The sequence below is a fragment of the Phocoena phocoena genome, chromosome 7 (genome assembly GCF_963924675.1).
Source record: "Phocoena phocoena chromosome 7, mPhoPho1.1, whole genome shotgun sequence".
In the NCBI taxonomy this organism is placed as follows: domain Eukaryota; kingdom Metazoa; phylum Chordata; class Mammalia; order Artiodactyla; family Phocoenidae; genus Phocoena; species Phocoena phocoena.
Genome location: NC_089225.1, coordinates 93096219 through 93119804, shown reverse-complemented (window position 1 = coordinate 93119804; position 23586 = coordinate 93096219). Strand labels below are relative to the sequence as shown.

Below are 23586 nucleotides of genomic sequence, written 5' to 3'. Positions count from 1 at the left end.
CGACCCAAAGTTTGTTCTTGTTCTCTGTGGCTCTAGCCATTAAACATATACAGATGCCAACCTTTTGAGTATACAGGACCTCCTTACCCACCGCTTTAAGGAGTAGTCATTGTGCCACAGACCTCACTGCCAGAAACTGTCTACATTTTGCCAATGGGTTTGAACTTGGAAAAGCACCTATGCTATGAAGCAAGACTTGCCTGGGGAGAATGAGGGAGAATGTGTCGTGGCACCACACCCACTGAGCACGCAGTAATTGAAGCACTCCACCAGTTGATACAGGTACACATTATGAATTACTAGGGAGAGAAACATGTCATGCAATCATCCTAGCCATTCATTGGTTTAAGGCACAGAGATGGGAGACCACATAGAGCAGCAGAGCCCCAGCCATTGCATGTGAATTAGACAGATGTTGCAACAGCAGTCTGGCGAGCAGTGGTAACTCGTGATTCTGTGTGGTCTTTCCTCTTCAATGCTTCAATTTTGATATGACCAATCAGCACAGTCATACCATGTATACCCAGTTTCACTTTAGCCCTTACACAAGGGCTAAAGCACCTTACACAAGCTTTAATTAATCTTTCTTGTTACCCTGTGAGGTGGCAAGGCCCTTTATCCTCAATTAGGTAGATGTGGAAATAGAGATATAAAGAGGTTAATTTACCCCTGGTGATTCAATGAATCAACAGCAAAACCAGAAGTGGTATCTGTTTTTCAAATTCTCAGTCTGTTCACTCCAAGATATACTGAAACTTAGCTGAAAGAAATGTTGTTTTCATTATTGTCATATACCATGGTTGTTCTAGATCCATCCCTGGCGTTTTGGTTTTCATGTAACCTGAGCAAATTGTTTGCTCTTTCTGCAGTTATCTGCAAAATAGGTGTACACTTGCCCTGCCTATCCTATAGGACTCATGGGGTTCACATGAAATGATAATTGTTTAATTCTCTCAAAATATGAAGTTTTTTTAAGCCAGTGTTTTCCTATTTATTTTAAATTATATTTTATACATAAAATTTCTGACGATTCATGAAAACAAATGACTTCTGTATGCATTTTGTTTAATAAAAGTATGATGAGGTTTGAAAGCAGGCACTCACTTGCTTTATCTCTCTCAAACACAGTCACACACAGACACACACACACAGACACACACACACACACACACACACACACACTAATAACCCAGAGTTACATTTTAAAAATGTTTAAATGAAAGAAGATTTAATAGAAGAATGAACCTTACTTAGCACCACAGACACACAATATCTGTTCAGTAAATATTTATTGAATAGATGATGGATGGATTCACTTTGTGGATAATAAACTCAGTGGTTGATGTTTTACATGTCAGTGTGTACTAGCTAGGTTTTCAGAGAAGCCAAGAACTAAAGAGCCTGTAATGATAAATGTTATTGATTTCATTAATCAGCATCAATCTCTCCACTTTTATAAGGAACATGAATATAATGCAATGTTATCCTTTGTACTTATTATCAATTGAACTTACTATATCCATTGTTATCCATTGAACTTACTATAATTTAGGGATAAAATTTGAAACTTTGTCTTACAAATAATAAAGATAAAGATGTATATTATGTTAAAATCCTAAATCATGCTGTCTCACTGTGACCCTCAGGCTTTCATCTATTCATTGATTCATTTATTAATATAATTAATTATTGCTTACAATGTGTCAAGCATTGTGCTAAAAAATATGTAAGAATTTTTCTTTCTTTCAAATAGCTTATTCTTTTTTTTTTTTTTTGTGGTACGCGGGCCTCTCACTGCTGTGGCCTCTCCCGTTGCGGAACACAGGCCCTGGACGCACAGGCTCAGCGGCCATGGCTTACGGTCCCAGCCGCTCCGCAGCATGTGGAATCCTTTCGGACTGGGGCACGAACCCGCATCCCCTGCATCGGCAGGCGAACACTCAACCTCTGCGCCACCAGGGAAGCCTTAGCTTATTCTTTAGTCTCTCAAAAAGTGCAGTTTTATTGAGCTAATGTCTCTATCTGAAGCTTCACAGTCATATCAGTATTTAATCCTAAACTAAGGTCTCTCTGGGCTGCAAAGGTTAAAAAAAAAAGCCGTTTTTCAGAGGGAGTAAAGTCAGGAAGAGCTAGTGTATTTGATTTTACCTCGTGATGGGCAGGGGAAACAAGACAGCTCTCCTCAGGGAACAGCCTGATCTTCCAAATGGAAAGTGCATTTGTACGAGAACAAGGACAGTCCTGTGGTTCATGATAGTTTGAAAGGTCAGGTTTATGCCGTTCATAATTTTAATTATGTCTTTAAAAATTAATTGAGAAGGAAATTTGCTCAAAAATTAGAAGAATGAAAGGACTTACTTTAATAAACTATTACAGATATACTTTGAGATTCATTTCCTTTCCCATATTTTCTTTATTCATATCTGGTTATCTGATTGTTTGCAGGTAATATTTCCAGATATACTTGTCTCATTTTGCGTGCTTGTCGTGGTGACAGATTCTTGCCATGGTGTTTCACAAGGCGACTTATCATTTGCCTGATTAGAAGGCCTGATACTTTTTCTGCAGATGTGACCCTATATCCAAAAAGTTAAGAAAAATATAACTCCTCAAATGAATAACTCCGTATTTTAAAAAGTCAGAATTTTCTTCCAAGAGTTATCATTCACCTCTTCACTAGGGGTAAAGAACAAATTCCTTTCACCTGGAAACACGAAAATACCACCTAGGTTGGGTTCTGACCTGCTTCGAGAAAAACACAAAGAAACACAGTGGAAGTTCTCCAATTCTACCATTATTATAATACTTACATTTGTCACCAAGGCAGCCTACAGAATGCTTTCTGAGCCTAATGATGTCAAATGGAAGTGGCTTCATTACCAAGAAGACTGTGACAGTTCTTTCTTTAAAAATACACGCAGTGGTTGAGAGTCCGCCTGCAGATGCAGGGGACACGGGTTCATGCCCCGGTGCGGGAAGATCCCACATGTCGCGGAGCGGCTGTGCCCGTGAGCCATGGCCGCTGAGCCTGCGCGTCCGGAGCCTGTGCTCCGCGGCGGGAGAGGCCACAACAGTGAGAGGCCCGCGTACCACAAAAAAAAAAAAAAAAAAAAATACAGTAAGGGGCTTCCCTGGTGGCACAGTGGTTGCGAGTCCGCCTGCCGATGCAGGGGATGCGGGTTCGTGTCCCGGTCCGGGAAGATCCCACATGCCGCGGAGCGGCTGGGCCCGTGAGCCACGGCCGCTGAGCCTGGGTGTCCGGAGCCTGTGCTGCGCAACGGGAGGGGCCACAACAGTGAGAGGCCCGCATAACGCAAAAAAAATACAGTAAGTAAAAAATAGTACTTCTGTAGATAGTGCCAATGAGCAGAAAGCTCCTGAAGTTGTTATGGAAGTGGGCAAAAATCCTTTTGTAGTGGTGAAAAAGAAAAAAAAAGAATAAGAGAGGATGCTGGGAGAAATGTGCATTCTTGGCTATATCAGTGAGTAATGAGATGGAGAGGTAGGTGAGAGAAAGGGGAGCCTCAGGAGGAGGAGAGAAAAGAAGAAATGGAAAGAAGAAGGTGGCAAGTGGAAAGGAAAGAACAAAAGATTAAGAAATAGAGAAAAGAGAATAGTAGGTAGATTAGATGAGATAAGGGAAAAGGAAAAGAAGGATGGAGGTCAGGTGAAAACAAGAAATGAACGAGGCAGGAGAGGGAGAGGGACATGTGTAAGAGGTTATCCCCCTGGGGGTCAGCAGACTACAGCCTGTGGACCAAAGCCAGTCCATTGCCTTTTTCATAAATTAAGTTTTATTGGAATACAAGCAGGTGCATTGATGTACACATTGTCTATGGTTGCTTTCATGCTACAATGGCAGGGTTGGGTAATTGTGATGGAGACAGTATGGCCCACACCATAAAATATTTACTATCTAACTCTTATAGAAAAGTTTGCAGTCTAATCCTGTTGTTCTCAAACTTTAGTGTGCATCAGAATTACCTAGAGGACTTGTTAAAATAAAGATTACTGAAACCCATCCCCAACGTTTTTTACGCAGTAGATCTCACATTTTCATTTCTAATAAGTTTCCAGGTGACGCTGATGCTGTTGAGCCAGGCATGCACTTTGAGAGCTACTGCTGTAATTTTTATGTCATGTCACCCTAATGTTGTACTGAATAAGGACATTCGTGCAGAAAGGGAAAGGAAAATCAAACTTGATCCTCCTTCTAGGTAAACACAGAGGTATAGGTTGATATCATAATTCTTTACAAAGTATCTTATTGAAAATTCTTAAACTGGATCTTTTTATAATGCCAGTTTCATTCTTAATGAAAACTAAATTTGATTTAGTTAAAAGCTTAGTTAACTGGTGGTTTACTACTAAAAATATTTTATAGTTTGGTTTGAATCCATTCCCTGGAATACCGTTGGACTCTTGTCAGTGTTACTGGACTGTGTCAATAATGTTGACTGCATCCATCTTATGGGACCACCCGCTTCCCACCCATGGGTGGCTGCTCTTCCCACCTCACTGACGATGCCTGGCATAAGTGGCTTGAAATTTTGCTTACTACCCACCCCACCTCACTCCCAGACTCTGCTGGAGTCTCCGGGCTACAATTTCCCTGCGAAATTGCAAGTTCTTCAATAGCTTTCCTCCTGGAGATGGGTATGAATGTTGTCCTGAGTGAGAGATTTTGGGGACTCGTGATACCAAGGACTTTATTCTGCCTCACACTCCATCCCAAGACCCTTAGATCTGGTTTTTCACCTACAAGTGGTGCCATAGTTTGCACATTTATCATCTTCCACCACATGTATCCTAAAATCTGTGCTCTGGCTGTGAACATGGGCCACCAATGATTAGCTTTAACTTGGCATGCTCCTTGCTCGCTGCACAGAAGTTCTATGAAGGATAGAGAAATGTGACTCTTTTTCCAGCATCCTAGCATTTAGGAATATAAAGACAAACATAATTTTGGAGCCTGAAAGTGCCAGAGACACCTTCAGAGTAGAATGAGTTCAGTTTAGAAGTAGCAGCTCTTCACAACATGTGATGGATGGTTGGATTCCACCATTGCTCTGAGTAGTTACTTCCTTGTACACATAACTAAGATGGGCAGAAGATTGAAAATTTCATTTTTTTCACAAGACAGCTACAATACAGTTTAAATCTATTTCATTCTGACTTGTTAGTTCTAGAGGATTTCCAGATTTTGTGACAAGCTGATGGGCATGAGAAAGTATACTGTGGATATCAAAGAAGGATGAATGACATATATGGAATACAGTAGATGCTTGAAAAGTCAGTGCTCTTGTTGTTGCTCTCTTGTTCCAATGAGTGTATGGTTCTTGGTTAAAAAGTGATGGTAAAATAAATAATGCAGGCAGTTCAGATTCTGCATGATGCTGTGTTAACTTAAACTTGTACATACCACAACCAGTTCCTCTTTTTCATGAACCCATTGTAACAAATTAAATATCAGTTATCAAAAAAACTGCAAAACGTGGACTGTCTATACTTTTTAAACACCATGGGATCTTATTTCTAAAGAAATTCCTTGATGAATTTTCCTGTAAAATAAGCATATCTGTTGTTAACCATAGCAAAGAATGTTGTGGGTTTAAATTCTTTCAAATTTTTCTTTAATAATTTTCAAACTGTAATTAGTGCCAGAGTAAGTAAAACTGGATGTAATGTGCCCTTAGACCTTCTTCCCGTGACATCTTTTCCATTCTCTTCCTTTCTTCCTGTTGCGATGTGGCTTCTCCTGAGCTGCCATTGTTTTCAGCACTGGCTTAGTCACGCCATCAGCTTGTTGAGTGGTATAGAGCAAAGGGGTCATCTGTTTCTATCTGCCTTCCATTCAAACGACCCCCTGCATGTGTTTGAGATGGACTAGGAAGAAGCCCACCTGCAGACCCACACCCTGAGTTAGTGGCTCCAGGTGGAATCTGTGTAAAAGGGTGACTTACCATTAATGGTGAAATTCCACTGCAGAACTATAAAGGTCTTGCTGTATGCAGTTCACTGTGGCAGAATTTCGTTATAGAGGGATGATGTGAAATGCTAACAGGTAATTTGCTGCTCTGTGCTTATTCAAGGAATTGTGCCACAGTGAAAGCATTGAAGGTTCACTGCAATTTTCACTTGTTTAATATTAGGAGAGACACGGGTCTTTCTGGTTTCAGAAAAAGAAGCTTCTTAGAAGGTAGTAGTGAATAGTCTGATGGATTTAAGGTCTTTCCAATTTCTTTTGAATTTTCGAAACTTTAATTCATACTGGTATTATCATATGTGTTAGTTTTTCCTACAGCTGCTATAACAGATTACCACAAACTTTGTGACTTAAAAACAACACCAACTTACTAATTTATGGTTCTGGAGTTCAGAAGCCCAAAATTTAGTCTTAGTGAGTTAAAAATTAAGGTGTTGGTAGGGCTGCATTTCTTCCGGAGGCTCTAGGAGGATCTGTTTTCTGGCTTCTAGAGGTTGCCCACTTTCCTTGGCTTTTGGCTCTTTCCTCAATCTTCAGAGTCAACAGTAGAGCATCTTCCAATCTTTCTCTCCATTTCATTTTTTTTTTCTCTTTACTTTTTTTCTGGCCAACTTTCCTATTACCCCTTCCTTTTGATTTTCAATTTTATTTTTTTATGTAGATCTGCATTTCAGTTACTTAGATTGAATTTCTATTTATTATTCTTTCTACTGATACTGCATACTTAGCCATGTTGCTCTTACTATTTTTTTCTTCTTTCTTTTTATAATAAAAACATATCTGTACCAACAATCTTTTTAACAGATTGATGAGGAAGTTAAGGTTTTGCTCTGCAGTCTTTGGTTTGAAATTACCCTCATGTTTTCTAAACCTGCCTTTTTTATTTTATTTTATTTATTTGTTTATGTATTATTTTATTTTATGTTTTTAACATCTTTACTGGAGTAAAATTGCTTTACAATGGTGTGTTAGTTTCTGCTTTATAACAAAGTGAATCAGTTATACATATATCCCCATATCTCTTACCTCTGGCATCTCCCTCCCTCCCACCCTCCATATCCCACCCCTCTAGGTGGTCACAAAGCACCGAGCTGATCTCCCAGTGCTATGCAGCTGCTTCCCACTAGCTATCTGTTTTACATTTGGTAGTGTATATATGTCCATGCCACTGTCTCACTTTGTCCCAGCTTACCCTTCCCCCTCCCCGTATCCTCAAGTCCATTCTCCAATAGGTCTGCGTGTTTATTCCCGTCCTGCCCTTAGGTTCTTCATGACCATTTCTTTGGTTGTTTTTTAGATTCCATATATATGTGTTAGCATACGGTATTTGTTTTTCTCTTTCTGACTTACTTCGCTCTATATGACAAACTCTAGGTCCATCCACCTCACTACAGATAACTCAATTTCGTTTCCTTGTATGGCTGAGTAATATTCCATTGTGTATATGTGCCACATCTTCTTTATCCATTCATCTGTTGATGGACACTTAGGTTGCTTCCATGTCCTGGCTATTGTAAATAGAGCTGCAGTGAACATTGTGGTACGTGACTCTTTTTGAATTCTGGTTTTCTCAGGGTATATGCCCAGTAGTGGGATTGCTGGGTCATATGGTAGTTCTATTTGTAGTTTTTTAAGGAACCTCCATACTGTTCTCCATAGTGGCTGTATCAATTTACATTCCCACCAACAGTGGAAGAGCGTTCCCTTTTCTCCACACCCTCTCCAGCATTTATTGTTTGTAGATTTTTTGATGATGGCTGTTCTGACCGGTGTGAGATGATATCTCATTGTAGTTTTGATTTGCATTTATCTAATGATTAATGATGTTGAGCATTCTTTCATGTGTTTGTTGACAATCTGTGTATCTTCTTTGGAGAAATGTCTGTTTAGGACTTCTGCCCATTTTGGGGTTGGGTTGTTTGTTTTTTTGATACTGAGCTGCATGTGCTGCTTGTAAATTTTGGAGATTAATCCTTTGTCAGTTGCTTCGTTTGCAAATATTTTCTCCCATTGTGAGGATTGTCTTTTCGTCTTGTTTATGGTTTCCTTTGCTGTGCAAAAGCTTTGAAGTTTCATTCGGTCCCATTTATTTTTGTTTTTATTTCCATTTCTCTAGGAGGTGGGTCAGAAAGGATCTTGCTGTGATTTATGTCATAGAGTGTTCTGCCTATGTTTTCCTCTAAGAGTTTAATAGTATCCGGTCTTACATTTAGGCCTCTAATCCATTTTGAGTTTATTTTTGTGTATGGTGTTAGGGAGTGTTCTAATTGCATTCTTTTACATGTAACTGTCCAGCTTTCCCAGCACCACTTATTGAAGAGACTGTCTTTTCTCCACTCTGTATTCATGCGTCCTTTATCAAAGATAAGGTGACCATATGTGTGTGGGTTTATCTCTGGGCTTTCTATCCTGTTCCATTGATCTGTATTTCTGTTTTTGTGCCAGTACCATACTGTCTTGATTACTGTAGCTTTGTAGTATAGTCTGAAGTCAGGGAGCCTGATTCCTCCAGCTCCGTTTTTCTTTCTCAAGACTGCTTTGGCTATTAGGGGTCCTTTGTGTTTCCATACATATTGTGAATTTTTATGTTCTCATTCTGTGAAAAATGCCAGTGGTAGTTTGATAGGGATTGCATTGAAGACTGCTATGGGTAGTATAGTCATTTTCACAATGTTGATTCTTCCAATCCATGAACATGGTATATCTCTCTATCTGTTTGTATCACCTTTAATTTCTTTCATCAGTGTCTTATAATTTTCTTCATACAGCTTTTTTGTCTCCTTAGGTAGGTTTATTCCTAGGTATTTTATTCTTTTTGTTGCAGTGGTAAATGGGAATATTTTCTTAATTTCACTTTCAGATTTTTCATCATTAGGATATAGGAGTGCAAGAGATTTCTGTGCATTAACTTTGTATCCTGCTTCTTTACCAAATTCATTGATTAGGTCCAGTAGTTTTCTGCTAGCATCTTTAGGATTCTCTATGTATAGTATCATGTCATATGCAAACAGTGACAGCTTTACTCCTTCTTTTCCGATTTGGGCTCCTTTTATTTCTTTTTCTTCTCTGATTGCTGTGGCTAAAACTTCCAAAACTATGTTGAATAAGAGTGGTGAGAGTGGGCAACCTTGTCTTGTTCCTGATCTTAGTGGAAATGCTTTCATTATTTTACTACTGAGGACAATGTTGGCTGTGGGTTTGTCATGTATGGCATTTATTCTGTTGAGGTAAGTTCCCTCTATGCCTACTTTCTTGAGGGCTTTTATCATAAATGGGTGTTGAATTTTGTCGAAAGCTTTCTCTGCATCTATTGAGATGATCATATGGTTTTTCTCCTTCAATTTGTTAATATGGTGTATCACGTTGATTGAATTGCATATACTGAAGAATCCTTGCATTCCTGGGATAAACCCCGCTGGATCATGGTGTATGATCCTTGTAATGTGCTGTTGGATTCTGTTTGCTGGTATTTTGTTGAGGACTTTTGCATCAATGTTCATCAGTGATATTGGCCTGTAGTTTTCTTTTTGTGTGACATCTTTGTCTGGTTTTAGTATCAGGGTGATGGCGGCCTCGCAGAATGAGTTTGGGAGTGTTCCTCCCTCTGCTATATTTTGGAAGAGTTTGAGAAGGATAGGTGTTAGCTCTTCTCTAAATGTTTGATAGGATTCGCCTGTGAAGCCATCTGGTCCTGGGCTTTTGTTTGTTGGAAAATTTTTAATCACAGTTTCAATTTCAGTGCTTGTGATTGGTCTGTTCATATTTTCTATTTCTTCCTGGTTCAGTGTCGGAAGGTTGTGCTTTTCTAAGAATTTGTCCATTTTTTCCAGGTTGTCCATTTTATTGGCGTATAGTTGCTTGTAGTAATCTCTCATGATCCTTTGTATTTCTGCAGTGTCAGTTGTTACTTCTCCTTTTTCACTTCTAATTCTATTGATTTGAGTCTTCTCCCTTTTTTTCCTGATGAATCTTGCTAATGATTTATCAATTTTGTTTATGTTCTCAAAGAACCAGCTTTTAGTTTTATTGATCTTTGCTTTGTTTCCTTCATTTCTTTTTCATTTATTTCTGATCTGATCTTTATGATTTCTTTCCTTCTGTTAACTTTGGGGTTTTTTTGTTCTTCTTTCTCTAATTGCTTTAGGTGTAACGTTAGGTTTTTATTTGAGATATTTCTTGTTTCTTAAGGTAGGATTGTATTGCTATAAACTTCCCTCTTAGAACTGCTTTTGCTGCATCCCATAGGTTTTGGGGCGTCAGCTTTCATTGTCATTTGTTTCTAGGTATTTTTTGATTTCCTCTTTGATTTCTTCAGTGGTCTCTCAGTTAGTAAGAAGTGTATTGTTTAGTGTTTATATTTTTTATAGATTTTTTCCTGTAATTGATATCTAGTCTCATAGTGTTGTTCTCGGAAAAGATACTTGGTATAATTTCAATTTTCTTAAATTTACCAAGGCTTGATTTGTGATCCAAGATATGATCTATCCTGGAGAATGTTCCATGAGCACTTGAGAAGAAAGTGTATTCTGTTGTTTTTGGCTGAAATGTCCTGTAATATCAGTTAAGTCCATCTTGTTTAATATATCATTTGAAGCTTGTGTTTCCTTATTTATTTTCATTTTGGATGATCTGTCCCTTGGTGAAAGTGGGGTGTAAAAGTCCTCTAATATGTTTGTGTTACTGTCGATTTCCCCTTTTATGGCTGTTAGCATTTGCCTTATGTATTGAGGTGCTCCTATGTTGGGTGCATAAATATTTACAATTGTTATATCTTCTTCTTGGATTGATTCCTTGATCAATATGTAGTGTCCTTCTTTGTCTCTTGTAATAGTCTTTGTTTTAAAGTCTATTTTGTCTGATATGAGAATTGCTCCTCCAGCTTTCTTTTGCTTTCCATTTGCGTGGAATATCTTTTTCCATCCCCTCACTTTCAGTCTGTATGTGTCCCTAGGTCTGAAGTGGGTCTGTTGTAGACAGCATATATATGGGTCTAGTTTTTGTATCCATTCAGCCAGTCTATGTCTTTTGGTTGGAGTATTTAATCCATTTACATTTAAGGTAATTATTGATATGTATGTTCCTATTACCATTTTCTCAGTTGTTTGGGGTTTGTTATTGTAGGTCTTTTCCTCCTCTTGTGTTTCTTGCCTAGAGAAATACCTTTAGCATTTGTTGTAAAGGTGGTTTGGTGGTGCTGAATTATCTTAGCTTTTGCTTATCTGTAAAGGTTTTAATTTCTCTGTCAAATCTGAATGAGATCCTTGCTGGGTAGAGTATTCTTGGTTGTAGGTTTTTCTCCTTCATCACTTTAAAGGTGTCCTGCCACTCACTTCTGGCTTGCTGAGTTTCTGCTGAAAGATCAGCTGTTAGCCTTATGGGGATTCCCTTGTATGTTATTTGTTGTTTTTCCCTTGCTGCTTTTAATAGTTTTTGTTTGTATTTAATTTTTGATAGTTTGATTAATCTATGTCTTGGTGTGTTTCTCCTTGGGTTTATCCTGTATGGGACTCTCTGTGCTTCCTAGACTTAACCATTTCCTTTCCCATATTAGGGAAATTTTCAACTATAATCGCTTCAAATATTTTCTCAGTCCCTTTCTTTTTCTCTTCTTCTTCTGGGACCCCTATAATTCGAATGTTGGTGTGCTTAATATTGTCCCAGAGGTCTCTGAGACTGTCCTCAATTCTTTTCATTCTTTTTTCTTTATTCCACTCTCCAGTAGTTATTTCCACTATTTTATCTTCCAGGTCACTTATCCGTTCTTCTGCCTCAGTTATTCTGCTCTTGATCCCTTCTAGAGAATTTGTAATTGCATTTATTGTGTTGTTCATCACTGTTTGGTTTCTCTTTAGTTCTTCTAGGTCCTCGTTAAATGTTTCTTGTATTTTCTCCATTCTATTTCCAAGATTTTGGATCATCTTTACTATCATTATTCTGAATTCTTTTTCAGGTAGACTGCCTATTTCCTCTTCATTTGTTAGGTCTGGTGGGTTTTTATCTTACTCCTTCGTCTGCTGTGTGTTTCTCTGTCTTCTCTTATTGCTTAAGTTACTGTGTTTGGAGTCTCCTTTTTGCAGGCTGCAGGTTCGTAGTTCCCGTTGTTTTTGGTGTCTGTCCCCAGTGGCTAAGGTTGGTTCAGTGAGTTGTATAGGCTTCCTGGTAGAGGGGACTAGTGCCTGTGTTCTGGTGGATGAAGCTGGATCTTGTCTTTCTGGTTGGCAGGTCCACGTCTGGTTGTGTGTTTGGGGGTGTCTGTGGCCTTATTATGATTTTAGGCAGCCTGTCTGCGCATGGGTGGTTTTGTGTTCCTGTCTTGCTAGTTGTTTGGCAACAGGTGTGCTGCACTGTAGCTTGCTGGTTGTTGAGTGGAGCTGGGTCTTGGCTTTGAGATGGAGATCTCTGGGTGGGAGATATTTGCTATTTGATATTATGTGGATCTGGGAGGTCTCTGGTGGATCACTGTCCTGAACTTGGCTCTCCCATCTCAGAGGCACAGCACTGACTCCTGGCTGGAGCACCAAGAGTCTGTCATCCACACGGCTCATGATAAAATGGAGAAAAATAAGAAAGAGAGAAAGAAGAGAGCACCCAAACCAAAAAACAAATCCACCAATGATAACAAGCACTAAAAACTGTACTAAAAAAAACAAAAAACAGACAGACATTACCCTAGGACAAATGGTAAAAGCAAAGCTATACAGACAAAATCACACCCAGAAGCATACGCATACACACTCACAAAAAGAGAAAAATATATATATATCGTTGCTCTCAAAGTCCATCTCCTCAATTTGGGTTGATTCGTTGTCTATTCAGGTATTCCACAGATGCAGGGTACATCACGTTGATTGTGGAGGTTTAATCTGCTGCTCCTGAGGCTGCTGGGAGAGATTTCCCTTTCTCTTGTTTGTTCGCACAGCTCCCGGGTTCAGCTTTGGATTTGGCCCCACCTCTGCGTGTATGTCACCTGAGGGTGTCTGTTCTTCGCTCAGACAGGATGGGGTTAAAGGAGCAGCTGATTCGGGGGCTCTGGCTCACTCAGGCCGGGAGGAGGGAGGGGCACAGAGTGCGGGGTGAGCCTGCTGTGGCAGAGGCTGGTGTGACGGTGCAACAGCCTGAGGCGTGCCTGTGTTCTCCTGGGGAAGTTGTCCCTGGATCACAGGACCCTGGCAGTTGCGGGCTGCACAGGCTCCTGGGAGGTAAACCTGTCTTTTGAAAGTTCATTGTCTCTGTATTCCCCGAAGGGAGGAAGCTAGTGTTTTAGAATCAAACCTAATTGTGAAAAGATTTGTAATTCACAGCTTGCCTTTTATCTTTTTTTTTTACATCTTTATTGGAGTATAATTGCTTTACAATGGTGTGTTAGTTTCTGCTTTATAACAAAGTGAATCATTTATACATATGTTCCCATATCTCTTCCCTCTTGCATCTCCCTCCCTCCCACCCTCCCTTTCCCACCCCTCCAGGCGGTCACAAAGCACCGAACTGATCTCCCTGTGCTATGCAGCTGCTTCCCACTAGCTATCTACCTTACGTTTGGTAGTGTATATATGTCCATGCCTCTCTCTCTCTTTGTCACAGCTTACCCTTCCCCCTTCCTATATCATCAAGTCCGTTCTCTAGTAGGTCTGTGTCGTTATTCCTGTCTTACCCCTAGGTTCTTCGTGACATTTTTTTTTCTTAAATTCCATATATATGTGCTAGCATACGGTATTTCTCTTTCTCTTTCTGACTTACCTCACTCTGTATGACAGGCTCTAGGTCTATCCACCTCATTACAAATAGCTCAGTTTCGTTTCTTTTTATGGCTGAATAATATTCCATTGTATATATGTGCTACTGGTACAGCCACTGTGGAAAACAGTATGGAGGTTCCTTAAAAAACTACAAATAGAACTACCATATGACCCAGCAATCCCACTACTGGGCATATACCCTGAGAAAACCATAATTCAAAAAGAATCATGTACCAAAATGTTCATTGCCTTTTATCTTGACTCATGTGTGTGCCATCATCATATTTTACAAAGCAAATGTTAAAGTAAAGGTTACAAAACCATTAACTGCTACAATACTTGTGGCTTTAATATTGGGGAAAATCTGCATATTAATTCACACCATTATTATTGGTTTTTAAATAGGAAGAAAATGTTGTGTGTCCAGGATTATTAATTTAGCTATTATGTTAAATTTTGAGGACACCAAAAATATTTCCTGTGTTTGGAAGATTGGCTGCATTTATAATGACATTGATTACAAAAGAAGACATGTACATTGTGGGAGAAAATAGTTAATATACAGTCAAATGAAAGTAAACAAAGTCATTTGAAATAACCACCAAGGAAAAAAATTCCTCCAGTTTTTTATTTTTTAAATTTATTTATTGTTTACTTGGCCATGCCATGCGGCATGTGGGATTTTAGTTCCCTGACAAGAGATCGAACCCAAGACCCCTGCAGTGGAAGTGTGGACTCTTAACCACTGGACTGCCAGGGAAGTCCCGCTCCAGATTTTTAAATATACTACATATATTTATATATATTTTTTACAATTATGGCTATTCTGGTCATACTGTTTTCTGGTCTACTCTTTTTAATAAGCAATATGTTACAAATATTTTCCATATTATTTGACAACATTTTTATTGGCCGCCTTGTGTTTTATTATATGGGTACACTGTGATTTATTTTTCAAACACTCTGGCAAACATTCTTGCAGCTATTTCCTTAGAATAAATCCCAGGAAGAGAAGTTTGTGGGGCAATAAGCATTTTAAAGTCTTTTGATACGTGGGGGACCCAAACAGTCATAATGCAGAAGATAATTTCCCAAAACAGTTACTGCACTCCTTTCCCTTCCCAGGCAAACATCACAGTGATCTAATTATTGCTTGTTTGTTTGTTTTTAACTTTTAGGTTACCTTGCACCTCGAAACCTTCCTAGTACTGGCTTCTTCCCATTGCTGCAAACCCTACTCTGTGACACAGACTCTAAATGCAAAGACACACCCTATGGGCCACAAGATCTGCTTCGTAGGAAAGGAATTGACGATGCACAATTTAAAGACAGGTAGGGACACTTCCAAGTGTGTTCAGTTGCTTTGAGAGATCAGACCTTGTTTCCTTATGAGATATCCAGGAAGCCATCCTAGGTTAGGTATACAACTTTATTTTCTATATCTACGAATGTGATGATCTAAATATGAATGAACGAGGTGGGTACAAACTGGAATTACCATTTTTATGTAGGATTAAGCATAATCTACTTTGATGAATTACTCAAATTTTGCCTTTTAAAACTACTTACGGTTACCGGAGGATGGGGGTGGGGATAAATTGGGAAATTGGGACGGACATATACACACCGCTATACACATAAAATAGATAACTATTAAGGAGCTACTGTATATCACAGGGGACCCTACTCAATACTCTGTGATGGTCTATAGGGGAAAAGAATATTAAAAGCCAAAAAAAAAGAGGGTGGATATACGTGTATGTATAACTGGTTCACTTTGCTGTACACCTGAAACTAACACAACATTGTAAATCAACTATACTCCAACAAAAATCAAAAAAAAAAAAAAAAAAAAACCCTGGGTTGGCAAGGCAGTCCTTCTTAACTTCCCTCAGAGATTCTCTATCCTACCTCAAATTGTCAGTGACATTGCCCTAAGACTCGATCACAAGCATAAGATATAGGGCGATGTCAGGGATGTTATCTCCTGGAAGAATAACATAGTCATCTAGCTCTATGTGGAACTTCTAGATATAACAGAAGCCAGGAAATGCAAATAAGGAAATTAAGGGTCTAGAAATCAAAGTAATAAAGTTGAAAGTATTCTTAACTAAACAGCAATCTTTAAATGAAGTTAATGTGTATGGTGTGAGAAGAAACTGAAGAATAAAGATAGGGAATCTAGACCACTTACAACCTCAGTTTTCCATCCTGAGATTTTAAACCTAAAGAGACACCCAAGAGCCCAACTGTCTGTAGAACTGAGAAAAACATTGTAATCTGAATTGACCATGAGATTATCCTGGTAGAGATTTTTTTAAGTGTCTCTCAAGAAAAGATGATATTTATCTATAATCAGAGATATTTGGTTCCAAAATTTTAATTTAAATTCCTTGACATGTAGCACCATTTCTCCTTTAATATTATCTTCGTGGTTTTGATCATCAGGTAATATGGGAGATACTTTAAGAGAGTTACTAACTATAAGCTGCTTAGAATAAAATATCAACATGTCAAGAATTGTCCTGGGAAATGACTGGAGACACCTAATTTTTGGGTTGCTAATTCACATTGGTTTTGTGAACCAAACAAATTCTCTCCCATTTTGTTACTTGCATTCTAATGGAAAAGTAAGCAAAAAAGCAATAAAATAAATAAATAGCATAATTACTGATAATAATAAATGTACTAGCAAGAAAATAGAGCAGGTTAAGAGGTAGAAACTGAAAGGTGGGAATTTAATAGGGTAGCAAAAGAAGGGCCTCTGCTAGAAGGTGACATTTGGGTAGAGACCAACAAGGACATGGGAAAACCAGCACCAGCATGTGAACATCTAGAAGATAAAATTCCAGGCAGAGAAACAGTCAGTGATCCTGAAGTGGGGACAAACCTGATCATTTAGAGGAACGGAAAGCCGGCTAATATGACTAGAACGTAGTGAGGGATAATGAAGGCGGTAGGGGATATGGTGAAACAATAAAAACCATGAGAGAAAGAGCCTGAAGAATCAAACAGGTAAGCAAAGGGAAAGGATTTGTCTTTTGTTTTTAGTATAATGAGAAGCCACTGGAAATTTTTAGGCAGGGAAATGACATGACATATTTTCTGTGAGACTAATATATTCTAGGCATATACAAGCATTACCTCAGCTAGCAACTAGTTGAGGTGTGTATCTCTGCAAGGAGACCCAAAGCTGAGTAGAGCCTATGCCCCCTTGTGTAATCAGTGTAGAGGTAAAGTGAATGAATATTTTGTTCATTCGACCACTTCATAGATGGTCTCTGTGTCCTTATGTGAGTGATGAATTAGGCAAGATTTATGCCTGTGTTCTAGCAGGGTAAGGTAAATATTAAATCAACGATAGTAGGAGATAATGCAATGAAGAGTGCCAGAGGGATGCTGAAGCAAGACACCTCCACACTTAAAGTAGAAAGAGAGCTTTCAGCCGACATAATCAGGTAAATCTTCATGGAAAAGTTGTACTTGAGATGGACATTTCGTGAGCCAAGTGATAGAGAAGATATGGGGAAAATTAGTGTCCATTATTTACAAATTGGATTACAGCTCCAGCTGGGGCTCTCATCTTTGTATCTTTTTTTTTTTTTTTAATTCTGTGAAGAACTAAGTAACAAAGAGGGAAATAGTTAACAAAATCTAAGAAGTCCATAAATATACCTCTGCCCAAAGAAGTATTTTTCTATGTAATATAATAGAGAACCAAATTCATGGAGTCCCCTGAGATGAGCCATTGAGTTTGTCTTGGAACCAGGATTAAAGTCCAGGTTTATTTTACCCTCTGTCAGTTATTCTCCAGATAGCTGATCATATCTCTTTGTTTTCAGTTTTATTCCAATCTCCAGGTATTTTATTGAGCTCAAGCTCTATATTGCTGTATATTCAGTATTTTCTCTAAACTACCAAATAATTGGAACTTAATTTGGAAAATTATGTACAATAATAAAATTGCATTAATGATATTTCCCACCATGCTATTAACTTTTATGCTTTATATAGCCATGCAATGAAACTGGGGCATGGTTACTAGGTAAGCCGTTCCATACTAAGTAAGCCATTGCACTAAATTACTTCCCTTTGGTGAAGAAAGATTCACCAGCATAGCCTCATTAAGAAACAAAACAGTCAGGGAAAAAAAAAAAATGCCGTCTTTGGCTTCATCAAAAGAGGCCCACCTGGGGCTTCCCTGGTGGGGCAATGGTTGAGAGTCCGCCTGCCGATGCAGGGGACACGGGTTCGTGCCCCGGTCCGGGAGGATCCCATATGCCGCGGAGCGGCTGGGCCCGTGAGCCATGGCCCCTGAGCCTGTGCTTCGCAATGGGAGAGGCCACAACAGTCAGAGGCCCGCGTGCCGCAAAAAAAAAAAAAAAAAAAAAAGGCCCAGCATGTTTATTTTGAAAGACATGATCACACTCAGTCACTACTTGCTGGCCAGTCGCCAAGTTTTTTCATGCGTTTTTGCATTGGCACCAACCTTCTGTTATTAAATTCATATTTTTCTTAAGCATTAGCTTCAGGATGAGGTGCTTTAAAAAAAATTCAACACTATACTCAGCATCAACTGTGACTAGCTGTCTGAACGAAGAAATGATTACATTTATGATTTTTTGGCCCTTAATGCACAAGGGATGATCCAACATCATGGGACATACCCTTGTGGTCCTTCCTCCCTGCCCTGCCTCTAAGAATACATCAGAACAGTGGGAACCCCTGGCTGTGCCATTGCTCACACAGCTGGCAAATGGCAAAGATCATCTTGCAGAGCTCACAAGGTCATTATTTGGAGAAGCAGTTCAACATTCCTGCAGCTCCTGTGGGGTATTGCCTCTTTGGATTTACTCCCTATCTCTGTCATGTCGACACTCATCCATGACCTGTGTTTTCCAAATTCATACCTCTGCTCCTATTGAATGGCTCCTACAGAACTTGAAACATAGCTAATCAGATTCTATTCAGGGAAATTTTAAAAGTGCCAAGACTTTTGTTTAATACTGAAAAATATGGATGTGTTTAGAAACTGACCTGAAGGAATTAGGAATATGCATCTGACTGTTGGATATATTATTGGAGGGGAGAGAGGTTTGGGTGGGAGATGTCAGAAGAGTTCTCCAGAGACCTGTGTGAGTAAGATTATTAAGGACAGATAGGGTGGTGGTTACCAGACTAGAGGAAGGTGTATTTGAGATAGGCCATAAAAAAAGAATCTCAGAACTTAATAAAGGAAAGAAATCAATGGCGGCCCTTGTAGAGTCACTTTAGAGGAATAGGCAGGTAGCTTTGCTGCTGACTGTGATGGCAAAATGACAAATTCCCTTGTAGTGTTGCCATGTTAATCTGCCTGTGTCGGGGCTAGGTAGAACATAATATGTACAGGGTCATCTGAAAGCTACTGTGATGTTATCTCCTCCTCTATATTCTGCGTGCTTCTGTTACACCTCTGCCCCCAAGGCATTTCTTCATCTGCCCATCGTGGTGCCTTTAGAAATGTATTAGCTCAGATATACATTATATCTCCAAAGTCCCTCCAAAGAATATAAAAAATCCTAGGACAGAGCAACAGATGAAGGCATTTCTAAATCTTAACACCTTAATGATATAGATTGTTGATTGGTAAGTGAGCTACCTAGAAGAGAGGTGTATGTTGAACATGGGCAGGCAGGGGTTGTATCTGAAGCATAGATGACCCTGAAAGAATGAACATCAGAATGAAATTGAAGAAAATAATGAAAAAACTTAAAATGACTTCTTCTTGGGGGAGTCAGGAAGGACAACCATATCAAATCACTGAGGAGGCCTCAGTGCCATTACAACATTGTTATTTGTACTTAAAAGTCGGTAATGAATGCCATCTGAAGCTGGAATCAGAAATGGGCCTGGAGCAGATTTCATGCCTTCTTTCCAGGTGTCACTACATACCCATATAATTGTAATTCTGGGGAAAAAGGGAAAAAAATATAAAAAGTTTAACTAATCCTTAAAGACAAAAAAAGAATGTCAGAATTTTCTTTTTAGGATTTGCCATATGTGTCTTTCCTGGAAGCAGTTCCTTTTAAAGACAGAATTACCATGGCACACATGGATGCCGCCCACACAGGTAGTCTTTCCCACTCACAGGAAATATAGAGACATTCAATAAAAGTGCATAAATCCTACCGTTGCAATGATATCTATAAATGTGACATTTCCCCAATGTAACTGTTGGTAGACATGTCTGAGAAGAAGTAAAACTACTCTGAGCCTAGTTTCCCTCCTGGTGTCTTAAATTTAACATTTTGAATCCAAGATGTTTCCCTTATTAAATTCCTTTTCAAAGTAGAGCACTATAAATACCATAGAAGCAGACTCTACCTCTTCAGCATTGTTAGAGGCAGGCCCTTAGCCATCTCCGTGGTACTGTACATGTGGCTGGGTCCAGTAACAGGCAGGAAAGTGATACCATGGGCCACTTGGAGATTTGACTCAGGCTTTCTTGCCTCACCCAGAAGGTTGAATTCTCTGGACTCAGGTGAGCCTACATGCTGGATTCAGGGGCATCCAAATTTTGTATAATGCCTTAATATACCTCCCAGAGATATCTAGTATGAGAGAGATTCTCTGAGACTTTCTTAGAGCTATTCAGAGTTCCTGAATAGGATTTTTAAATCTCCTGAGTTGGTCCTAGAGAGTGGGATTAGGGAGGAGTCATCACTGAATAAATCCACTTCTCTGTCACAGCCTAGTGCAGGGTTTCTCAATCTCAGCATTATTGCTACTTGGGATCAGATCATTCTTTGTTGTGCTGTGCACTGTAGAATGTTTAGTAGCATCCCTGGCCTCTACCCACTAGATACCAGTAGCATCACTCCCGTCCAGTTGTGACAACTAAATATTTCTCCAGATATTGTCAAATATCCCCTGGGAGCAGGGGAGGGAGCACAAAATTGCCCCCAGTTGAAAACCACGAGTCTAGTGAAAGTATGAAGAAAAAGATTTTAAGGTAGCAAGAGGCATGAATTAGGTTATGATTCTAGGATCTCGCTCTATAAGAAACACAAATGACCACTCTAACTTAGCATCCCCAGTCATGTGTTGTCATCATTCCCTAGGCATGTCCTTACTTAGCTATTACCATTAACGTATTATAATCCCTGTTTTTTTATTTGACTTGCCCATTATATTACATATCGTGGGAATTTAATAAATGTTAGTGAGTTTATGGATGAATATGGTGGATAAAGTGTAAGATTGATTATATGTTTGTGTCTGTGGCGCCATCTCTGGTGTTTCCTCTTCCAAGGACCTTTGCAGAACCAGGTGTGCAACAGTGGAGGCAGGGCAGGCTATTTAAAAAAAAAAAAAAAAGACGCTTCCTTAGCTGTCAGTTCTTCCAGGTGATATTCTTTATTATCTATTATTCAGTGCTTGCCATGTGCTAAACATCCTACCATCTGCCAACACAGTACACTGTAAATAGACTTTTCTCAAGCATTTTACAGTCTGAGGAGAAAATTGATCATTACTTCAAATGGAAAATTCCTCTTATGAGTAAACTGAGAAAGAAATTAAATAATAAAACGAAGAAAGGGTTACAGAATTCTGGGTACTTTCCCTCTTCCCACCTCACCAGCCAGTGCTCACTGGTTCCAGATTATGAATGATAAGGGTGCATCCATTTGGTGTCCAGAGATCTTGAAGGTTCTAGTATTGTAAGATTATGTGGGGAGTACAGATACATAAGTGTGGGGCTTCAGCTCCATATCAATGGTGAAGGCTGTGTCTTTGTACCCTCTTCTTTGTGGGCACTTTGACAGTTAATATTGGTGAGTGTCTATGATGACAGGGCCCAGAGAGGCACTTGTTAAGGACATCTCACCTAGTACTCACAACAGCCTTGCAAGATAGGTGTATCATTCCTAATTTTCAGATGAGGCTGAAATTTTTTAGGAAGAGGCAGAGCTGGGATTCAAAAGATATCTAACAGCTCCAAAGTTCTTTCTTCTACATCCCAGCAACACTGTCTCTTTTTATTTAATCAGCCGTCCTATCTTATGGTTCAGTGCCGTGCTAGGTGTTCTGAATAAAAAGAGCATCGTCATGGTGCCTACTTCCAAAGATGTCACGGCCTAAAATGGAAAAGTGGTAGGAATAGGTACACAGACAAACATAATACACTTAAAATTTATATAAAGTAAGTATGTACAAAATGCTTAAATTGTGTAAAATGATGGAAAAGATACTGGTTCTCATTCATTACTCTAAGAAGCATAGAGTTCTCTGTCTATAAGTATGGTCAAGCTAATTAGAAAGCTCAGAGACTACACTTAATTCAGTAAGACTGGATACCTTCCTGTCCTCCTTTAGTAATTTAACAGGGAGTCAAAAAGAACTAATTACCTTTGCTTGGGGGAGGTAAGCTGTATTTCAACTTAGAGCCTTAATTCATCTTTTTACCCACAATGCTTGATGTTGCACATTTATTTTGTGGTTTCCATTTTAAGAGTTGACAGACAATAGTTACGTTGAGCAGTGGCAGAGGACACATGCCATGACACTACACATTGTAAATGCAAAGCAACACTGGGGAAAATTTGCAGGAAGATGACCAGCAAAGTACGTGTGAGATCCCATGCTCTCTCCCTGACAAAAGGCCGTGCCGGGACCCCCTAAAAGGAGATGAACCGCCTCCCCACTCCTGTAACGTGGGACTTGTAGGCAACCGTGTAATTGTGGGCACTTCCTGGTCAAGGATGGGTCCTGTTAGAAAAGAGGCCTCCAGACTTCCTTGTCTGGAAGAGCCATTTTCTGTTGAGCAAGTTCAAACCTGTTGAGCCAGCAGCTTGCTGAGAAGGGGATGAACTTGTCTTTGGCATTGAAAGAATATTTGAAGGAATAATTTTTGGGCTCTTATCTGAACGTGGGAAAATGGTCAAGGTGTCCCCTGTAGAGTTGATGCAGCTTTTGCTTCTCCAAGCTCACACTTTCTTAATTTCCCATCACCTCTTTTTTGTTCCTCCCCCACTCCCATTTATTTTTCAAGTCTCTGTTTTCTCTTGCTCCTTCTTTCTTCTTTTTGATGTTTGTCACTCTCCCTTTGGTTTTTGTTGCTGTCCCTATTCCTTAAAAACTTTATGAAGGCAGTTTTTCCCTTTATTTCAAAATGTGTTGATATTCAGTAGTGTTTCTTACAGTATTTCAAGCTGAACTAAAAAAATGTCGAGAAAAAGAAAGTGAACTTGACTTTCTCAAACTTTCTAAAACTTCTGTTTGAGAGCAGGAAAAAGGTTCAGGTCATTTCTTATTTTTATCTGAACAGTTTTCCCATCCAAATAGCCAGCATAAGGAATGTAAGAAGATTTAGGGGAATACAGTCATGGTCATGAATAATTCAAATATACATTAAGAATGCAGAACTTTTAGAGCAACCAGTACATTTTATAGAGAATATTGGAAGAACACTAGGGAATGAAAACAAATATCACCCCTTCTTATCATTTTTATTAAAAGGACACGCTGGGAAAAAAACAGATTTTTTTTCCCCAATTATAAATCATAAAGTATCCTGGAACCAGGACTCAGATCTTGTTTCTAAAAAGGGAAGTCAAATCAAACCACAGTGGCAAGCAGAACTTCTTGCTTTTCCACTGTTATCTTTTTATATCCATTTTTATGTACCGTAAGTAAGCTTTTTATAAACAATCAGAGAAAATTCAGATTATTCATTCCAGATGTCTGGACTTACTTCACTCTTGAAATAGATATATTTATTTTAGACACTTACTTTAGGAATATCAAGTTTTCAAGAAAATATGATTATTTCCATTTTAATAATAATAAACTAAACAGGAAGCAATTTTTAAAAAAGAGGGTTAC

General features: G+C 39.0%; 1 protein-coding gene across 1 annotated transcript in view; it reads left to right on the top strand.

Moving 5' to 3' along the window:
- ABCA12 (ATP binding cassette subfamily A member 12) overlaps positions 1 to 23586 on the top strand; it is a 177866-nt gene that overhangs the window by 43587 nt on the left and 110693 nt on the right. The window contains exon 3 of the mRNA XM_065880034.1: positions 14901 to 15054. Coding sequence (XP_065736106.1) covers positions 14901 to 15054 — 154 coding nt within the window. The remainder of the gene's footprint in view (positions 1 to 14900; positions 15055 to 23586) is intronic.